Here is a 9,107-nt window from a genome sequence, read left to right as displayed (position 1 = left end):
AGAAGAAACACATAAAGTCAAACAAAAATCAACAATGAATAGTGATATTGACAATTAAAAAGTACAACAAACATATTATTAGAGTAACGATTAGTTGCAACAAATATATTCTTACAAACGAATAGTCTATACAAAAGAGATACAGCTACAAACACGTCAAATAACTAAATAGATTGCCTAAAAAGGGAAGGGGTGAAAGAGTTGGAGGAACTTATAAAGAGAAAAAACTCTTGAAAAATTGATTATTTTCTCTCTTAACTTTTGAACTTTTTATAATATGATGCAATTTTAGAGAAGCTCTTAGAAGACAAATACAATTGAAGTTAATATGAAAATATATAATATTTGTAACTGATAAGAAATAAAATATATTATTAATTAAGATTTAATGAAATTTATTAAATAAGATTGAGTATGATAAGTTTTTTAAATAATTAATAAAGAAAAATCTGAAAAAGAAGATGGGAAAATGATTAAGGTATTGGAATTTGAAAAGTATAACTTTTGAAGTTATAACTGATAAGAAATCAAATATATTATTAATTAAGATTTAATGAAATTTATTAAATAAGATTGAGTATGATTAGTTTTTTAAATAATTAATAAAAAAAAATCTGAAAAAAGAAGATGGGAAAATGATTAAGGTATTGGAATTTGAAAAGTATAACTTTTGAAGTTATAAATAATTCACATATATGACATATTAAGTTGTTTAAAAAATTGAAACAATATTATTAATTCCAAGAAATTTAATTAATATATTTTTATTAATGTTATATGACTAATTTCATCCTTAAAGGGTATAAAATTTTAATTTTTGATAGATATTTTGGTAAATCTAACTTTGCACCAAAAAAAGCTTTCTCATTTTTAATATAATATGATATATATTATAAGATAAGTTTAATCAATTTACCAAGTATATAATTCATTGTTAGTTTGTGCTAATTATAACAGAAAGAAAATTGAAAGCCCAACGATTGCAAGCTTCCATTGTAAGTATTTTTGAAGCAACTACTTAGCATTTAATATAATGTTATGAATATAATTTGAAAAATTGTATACCTTTACCCTGTAGAAGTAAAGGAGGTACACTTAAATGATAATTTTAACAGTTACAAAACTTTTGATTTCCTTTTGTCATTTAATTACAAATGTTCATTGTATCTAAAGATAAATCCATGTCATAGATGATAAGTTCTTCATTTTTAGAATATTAATTTTTTATTATAATCAATGTGTAGTATTTAATAGAAAATACAATAGCTTTTATTTATAAATAATATACATTTACATTTTTATCCAAAAATATTATGATGTTATAAGGACATTTTTGTAATTCAACTTTTGAAGTAGAGGCTTCCCACTTATAATATAATATGATTAATTAGAATATGTGTGTCTGACTCTTTCTAAGCTCAAATTTGGGGTCCATTTGCTAAGGACCTATTAAGTAATACTTATTGTTTATGAAAGGTGAACACAAATTTTGAAGTTTATGTTTCACAAAGCGAAAATTCAAGATTATCTTTCTTTTATGTGTTTATATCAATGAATTTCTATATAATGTGTAAGTGATTGTGTTTGACCTTAAATTTTGTGTTTCCCTTAGAAATAACCTATTAAATGATATTTATTATTTTCAAAAGACATAAATCATTTTTTAGAAGTTTGCGTCACGAAGTAGGAATTCAGAACTATTTCAATTTTTGTCACGACCCAATTTCTCGAGCCATGAAGGCACCTACTATAACCCACCAGTAGGTAAGCCAAATCGTAACCCAGAACAACACGTAGTGGGTGAGAGGGTAGAAACTAAACAAGACTAAGCAAAATTACTATAACATAAGCAAACCAAAACATACATACAATTAAGGATCCCTCCCAGAGCCCGGAAGTCACTAATACAGAGCTACCAACAAAACGAGTACAAGTCCCTACAGTGGACCACCGAAACTAGACTGTTTCGAAAAGTAAAAGACAAGTCTTTATATAAACAGATGGAACTGAAATAGTACAAAACGCCGTGTGCTCACCCCTGTCTCCAGACCAGAAATGCTCCAAACTCGATCAACACTGACTATTGGTGCTCGGACCTGCATCACGAAAATAGATGCAGAGCGTAGCATGAGTACCAAATAACAGGTACCCAGCAGGCATCATAGGCCGACTGAACTAGAAAAGTAAAGCAATATGAAAAGACGGAATCACAAAGCTAGAGGTCAAGAACGGAAGGCTAAGTAACATAGTATTGCACACGAGTGTATAAAGATCTAACTAAATTAATATAAATAAGCTAACTACACCTAACTGGACCCACCATAAGCCTAGAAGGTACACTCGTGCGCAAGTTTAAATAAAAACCCGAACGGACCCCCATAAGCCCGACGAGTACACAAAATAACTATAACTTAAGGAGAATAGAACTCGAGGCCAAAGAACACCGAACCAAAAAGTAGAATCTGACGGTACGAAGGTCGGGCCTTGAACCGGACGCTCACCAGAATTACACAAGTAGCCAATTGCAAAATATAAGTAACTGAGGCCGGACCTCTAACCGGATGCTCTACATACTTGAGACCGGACCTCTAACCGGATGCTCTCCATAAGTATGTGGATGGTCGAGGCCGGACCTTAAATCCGGATACCCGACAAAGATGTCGATATAGCTGCTGAAAGAGTCTTTATCTATCTATAATCATGTATACCTGTGGAACACCATCCAGACATCGCTAATCAATGTAAGTCCTTAAAGCCGAATCGAAACTCAACTTTGAATCACGGAGCGAAATTCATTGTCACTGACGTAACTCGAGAGGCCGTAATATCGAAGAAATAAGAGTAACTATCGCTGGAGCGATCTCATCGTCTAGATAAATACCAAACTATCAGACTCAAGTCTGCTACATCAGTCTACAAGGATTTCAGTCGGCCGAGCGACGTCGAGGCTAAAAAAAGTCCTACCGACGTTGAATCATGCATTTCTAAGGAAAACCCTAGTCAAACCTAAACTAAGGCCCAACATACTTCTGATAACCAGTATTCAAACATACAAGTAATCCATATAGCAAAGAAGGTCAATTAATAACAATAAACATGCTCACAGTTACCCGATAATTCTCAGAAAAAGGCCGAAAATATGATTTTTAACACCTATGCATGATCCAATAACTACCCAACCCAAATCCCAACTAATCAACATGCATTCACATGTTCGAGTTCAATCTAAGAAGAGAAATCGTAGCCTACCTGAACGCAGATCACGCGCGCTCCAAAATTCACTTCCCCGGTTCTTTTACTTTCTAAAATGCCTCGAAACGTTGATACACTCAAATCGGGTCCCCAAATCAGATTTCAAGCTCACGAATACGTTTCCCTCGAAAAATTTCACAACTTAGCCTTTTGAATCGCCCAATTTGGAGTTCTATAGCTCAAAATATCGAAATTTTTAAGTAAAACACAAAGGCTGAAAATTGGGTTTTTATAAGGACGAAGTTGGTCGGTAATAAACCCAAAAATCTGGTCGATAAAACCCCAATTTCTGGTCATTAAAGGGCTGCACCAGATTTTAGCTTTGTCTAATTTCTTTAAAGTCTCCGACGGGTGCTCGGAATCTGTTCGGAACCTGATAAAAATAAAACATATATGCTACCCTACCAAAGTCGACATTCCAGACTCAATGGCACAATCGAAATTTCCATCAGAGGTCATCTCGATAAAATGTGGTCCCACTTCTATTGGCCATTTTAAGTCAAAACCCACAAAAGGGCTCGGAAAAATATCAAAAACCGAAAGAAGGGTCAAACTAGACCAAACTCGACATTCCGGAGCTAGCCGCTGACGGAATTCTCATCCGAGCGCGTTTACTCAGAAAGTTGACTAAAGTCAAACTTAGCCTTTTACTTAAAGTTAAAATGCCTAATCACACCAACTCACACTGAACACTTTGAGAGTCATGTCGACAATACTACTAGCTAAAATGACCCTTCCGGAACTGATGGAATCGTCAGAATTGGATTCTGATGTCATCTTCTTGAACTTTTGATCGAAAATGATCGTTCAAGGTTCATAAGCTCCAAAAATACTAAAGCTCACACAGTAACCAAACGAATGACTAGGTGACCGATCTGTCAGTCCCAGCAAGTCATAAATGACTTGGGATCGCTATAGGAACGCTCTAAACGATGCATAGAAGATAAAACACTAAAAATGACAAGAAGGGTCATTACAATAGCCACTACTAAAAAGAACTTTCATCCGCGAAAGTAAGGGTCAAGAAGTACCTGAAGGCTCAAATAAGCCAGGAAACTGCTCTCGCATCTCCTGCTCGGTCTCCCAGGTAGCCTCCTCGACTGAACGATGCCTCCAACGGACCTTAACAATAGGAATGGCTCTCGAGCGCAATTTCCTCACATCTCTGGCTAGGATGGCAACTGGCTCTTCTACAAATGTCAAATGATCATCCAACTCAATTGCATCATACTGGAGCACATGGGACACATCAGAAATATATCGGCGTAGCATCGAGACATGGAAAACTGGATGGATGGTTTAAAATGCTGGAGGTAGGGCCAACTCATAAGCAACCTCCCCAACTGTCCGAAGTATCTCAAAAGGCCCAATGTACCTGGGACTAAGCTTACCCCGCCTCCCAAATCTCATCATACCCTTCATGGGCGACACACCGAGAAATACCCGATCACCAACAGAGAATCTCAAAGGTCGATACCTTCGATTCGCATAACTCTGGTGCCTACTCTGAGCTGTTCTGAGTCTATCCTGAATCACTCTCACCTACTCGAAAGCCTCCTGAATCAAAACTGTACCTCGCGGCCTAGGCTCTGTAGATCGAACCAGCCCACTGGAGAGCGACAACGCCTACCATACAAAGCCTCAAACAGGGCCATCTGAATGCTAGAATGGTAGCTATTGTTATATGCAAATTCCGCCAAAGGCAAGAACTGGTCCTATTGACCACCAAACTCCAAAACACAAGCCCGTAGCATGTCCTCAAGGACCTGAATAGTGTGCTCTGACTGGCCATCAGTCTGCGGGTGGAAAGTTGTGCTCAGGTCAACCCGGGTGCCCAACTGATCCTGAAAGGTCCTCCAAAATCTAGACGTGAACTGAGAACCCCGATCTGATATAATAGAAAATGGCACCCCATGAAGTCGAACCACCTCCCGAATGTAGATACGAGCCAACCTCTCGGCACTAAATGAAGATTGAACGGGAAGGAAATGTGCTGACTTGGTCAATCGATCAACGATGACCCAAATACTATCAACTCCTCTAGAATTCCTTGACCAGCCACAAAATCCATAGTAATGCGATCCCACTTCCACTCCGTAATGGGTAATCCCTGAAATTCACCACCAAGCCTCAAATGCTCAGCCTTTACCTGCTGGCAGCACAAGCAATATCTCGTCTCATGCCACTCCACCAGTAATGTTGTCTCAAATCACGATACATCTTTGCTGTACCCGGATGGATAGAATATCTAGACTCATGAGCCTCAGAAAGTATCAACTGTATCAAATCTCTAACTCTCGGGACACAAATGCGACCGGAGAATCTCAACACTCCATCAGGATCTAAGGTAGCCTGATCACCATTACCCGCTAACACTCGATCTCTAAGGGACCCCAGGTCCTTATCCTCAAACTGACAACCACGGATCCTATCATACAAAGAAGACTGAACTCCCATATAAGCCAAGACGCGTCTAGAATCTGAGATATCTAATCGAACCATGCTATTGGCTAAAAACTGAATGTCCAAAGCCAAGGGTCTTTCACCCGCAGATAAGAAGGCTAGACTACCCATACTCACCGCCTTTCAGCTCAAGGCGTCTGCTACCACGTTCGCCTTGCCCGGATGATAGAGAATGGAGAGATCATAATCCTTCAGGAGCTCAATCCAACGACGCTGCCTCGAATTAAGGTCCCTCTGGCTCATGATGTACTGAAGACTCTTGTGGTCAGTATAGATCTCACATCGAACTCTATACAAGTAGTGCCTCCAAATCTTAAGCGCGAAAACTACCGCTGCCAACTCCAAGTCATGGGTGGGGTAGTTGCGCTCAAGGACCTTAAGCTGCCTCGACGCATACGCAATAACCCGACCCTGCTGCATCAATACACAACCCACACCAACACCAGACGCGTCACAATAAATCGTGAAACTCTCGCCCTCAATCGGAAGAGTCAATATAGGAGCGCTAGTAAGCAACTCCTTGAGCTTCAGAAAGCTCATCTCACACTCCTCCGACCACACAAAGGGAATATCCTGGCGAGTCAACCGAGTCAAAGGAGCTGCAATAGTAGAAAAGCCCTCAACAAAACGCCTGTAGTAACTCGCTAACCCGACAAAGCTACGAACCTCAGTAACAGAAGTGGGTCTGTCCCAATCACGAATAGCTTCAATCTTCGTCGAATCTACCCTAATACCCTCCTTGGACACCACGTGCCCTAAGAATGCTACAGATGCAAGCCAAAACTCGCACTTTGAGAACTTGTTATAAAGCTGCTGATCTCTCAAAGTCTGGAGCACTATCCTCAAATGCTGCTCATGCTCACTCCGGCTCCGCGAGTATACCAATATGTCATAAATGAAGATGATAACAAATGAATCAAGGTATGGCCTGAACACACGAGTCATCAAGTCCATAAAGGCGGCTGGGGCATTAGTTAACCCAAAAGACATCACAAGGAACTCATAATGGCCGTAACGAGTCCTAAATGCGGTCTTAGGGATGTCTGCTTCTCTAATCCTCAGCTGATGGTACCCGGACCTCAAATCAATCTTAAAAATACGGTGGCACCCTGAAGTTGATCAAACAAATCATTTATACGAGGCATAGGGTAACAGTTCTTCACCGTCACCTTGTTCAGCTGCCTGTAGTCAATGCACATCCTCAAAGTCCCATCCTTCTTTTTCACAAACAGAACAGGAGCACCCCAAGGCGACACACTCGGACGAATGAACCCCTTTCCTAAGAGGTCCTTTAACTGAACGCTGAGCTCTCTGAGCTCTGCAAGAGCCATCCGATAAGGCGGAATAGAAATAGAACGGGTGCCAGGCTCTAAAACTATAGCAAAATCAATGTCACACACTGGGGATAGGCCAGGTAGTTCTGTAGGTAACACATCTGCATACTCTCTAACCACAGGAACTGAGTCAACTGAAGGGCCCTCCCTACTCACATCTCTGATGTGGGCCAAATAAGCTAAACACCCAGAAGCAACCAACCGCCTAGCCCGAACAAAAGAGATTATCCCCGTCGGTGTATGACTATAAGCAGTCTGCCACAATACCGGGGGAACACCAGGCATGGATAAGGTAACAGTCTTGGCATAGCAATCCAAGACCACATGATATGGGGATAACCAGTCCATACCCAAAATCACATCAAAATCAATCATATCTAGCATAATAAGATCAGCTCTAGTATCATAACCCTGGATAGTCACTAAGCAAGATCGCAATACTTGATCCACTACTAAGAACTCACCTACCGGGGTCAAAACATGAACCGGCTCTGCCAAAGACTCGGACCTCATACCCAATCGGGGAGCAAAATAAATAGATACATACGAGAATGTGGACCCTGGATCAAATAATATTGTAGCAGGCTGATGGCATAAGAAGAGAGTACCTGAGATGACATCGTCAGATGCCTCAGCCGCCGCCCTTGCCGGGGCTACGTAGAAATGGCCCTGAGCACCTCTACCTGGTGCACCCGATCTACCACCTGACCTGCCTCCCCAAGCGCCACCCCTGGTACCCTGTCGACTCTCTCGACGGTCCTGAACCTGACCACCTCCTCTAGCCGAAGAAGACACGGCTGAAACTGGTCTAGATGTAGGTGGAGCTGGTACAATCGCCCCCGACCTCGCCGGGGGCATTCTCTAGACCAATGGTCAAGAGCACCACAATCATAACACCCCGAAGTTGAACGCCCTGTAGTAACCCGACCGCGGCATGAAGGAAAGGAATCTGATCCCCTCGAATTCTGGCCTGTACTAGGACCACTCTGCTGATATTGGCCTCCCTCAGAAACAGGTAATGCCGCCTGAACAGGCCAACTGTTCTGAACGTGCTGGAACCTCTGACGGGCCCTATCATATGAGTCTCTCCCCCTAGTCTGCGACTCGCTATAGCTGCCCTGGTAGCGTGCCCTCTTATCGCTACCCCCTTGGGCCTCACGATGAATATGCTCCATGGATCGGGCATGATCGACCACATCAAGAAAAGAACGGCCAGCTGAAACCATATGCTCTGTGTCAACCCTCAAACGATATCGCAACCCACGTACAAAACAACGAACTCTCTCTCCCTCTGTGGGCAGGATCATAGTAGCATGGCGAGACAACTCATGGAACCTCGCCTCATACTCTGAAACGGTCATAGATCCCTGCTCTAATCTAGAGAACTGATCACGAAGCCTATCTTTGACGCTCCGTGGCATGAACCGGGCCAAGAAAGCCTCTGAGAACTCACTCCAAGATATATGAGGAGATCCAGCTGGCCTAGACTCTCGATACGTGCGCCACCACTGCCTGGCTGGCCCACCAAAATGATGAGCGGTAAAGTCAGCTCCTCTCGACTCTAAAAGACTTAATGACTGTAACTGCTCCTGGCAAGTGAGCTGGAATTCGTGAGCGTCCTCTCCAATCGCCCCTGAGAATATAGGCAGTGCCAACCTCTGAAATACCGCAAGCATCTTCTGATCCCGTAGTGGCATCTCTCTAACCTCTAAGTCTGGTGGGGCGGCCACATGAACTGGTGGCGGCTGAACTTGCAGCGCTGGTGCTGGTACTGCTGGTGTTGGTGCCTATCGCATATCCCCAATAGCTGCTAATATCTGAGTCAAGAGGGAACGAAGATCTGGTGTTGCAACTGGTGCGGGTGGTGGCTGGGCTGGCCTCGGCCCCACTGGTTGTGGCGGTACATGGGCTGCATGAGGCTCCTCCTCCCTATCCCAGGCCGGTGTTGTGGCCCAACCTCGACCTCGGGGTCGACGTTTACCCAAAGCTGAGGCTACGGGTGCATCTCCCTCGAACGCACCGCCTCGCGTGCGAGCTATCCTGTAATAGAGTGAAACA

At 42.3% G+C, this 9,107-nt stretch overlaps 1 protein-coding gene across 1 annotated transcript; it reads right to left on the bottom strand.

Annotated features, from left to right (window-relative positions):
* Window positions 1-5,838: 5,838 nt before the first annotated feature.
* Window positions 5,839-8,746, bottom strand: LOC107021966. The gene is made up of 3 exons (XM_015222676.1): window positions 7,973-8,746; window positions 6,974-7,910; window positions 5,839-6,824 (listed from the first exon to the last, which is right to left on the bottom strand). Exons 1-3 carry the CDS (start codon window positions 8,744-8,746, stop codon window positions 5,839-5,841), a joined length of 2,697 nt encoding a protein of 898 aa, XP_015078162.1.
* Window positions 8,747-9,107: the final 361 nt, after the last annotated feature.

The sequence above is a fragment of the Solanum pennellii genome, chromosome 6, assembly GCF_001406875.1.
Source record: "Solanum pennellii chromosome 6, SPENNV200".
In the NCBI taxonomy this organism is placed as follows: Eukaryota; Viridiplantae; Streptophyta; class Magnoliopsida; order Solanales; family Solanaceae; genus Solanum; species Solanum pennellii.
The sequence above is the reverse complement of the archived record's forward strand: the minus strand, read 5'-3'. Positions and strand labels throughout refer to the sequence as shown.

Excerpts from the sequence above, each read along its gene's own strand:
- LOC107021966 (XM_015222676.1), bottom strand. The coding sequence starts at position 8,746 with ATGCCACTACGGGATCAGAAGATGCTTGCGGTATTTCAGAGGTTGGCA. Across the intron at positions 7,911-7,972 it reads TTCCTTCATGCCGCGGTCGG|AGAATGCCCCCGGCGAGGTC; the intron begins GTTACTACAGGG and ends CCATTGGTCTAG. Across the intron at positions 6,825-6,973 it reads AAAGGGGTTCATTCGTCCGA|GGTGCCACCGTATTTTTAAG; the intron begins GTGTGTCGCCTT and ends GATCAACTTCAG.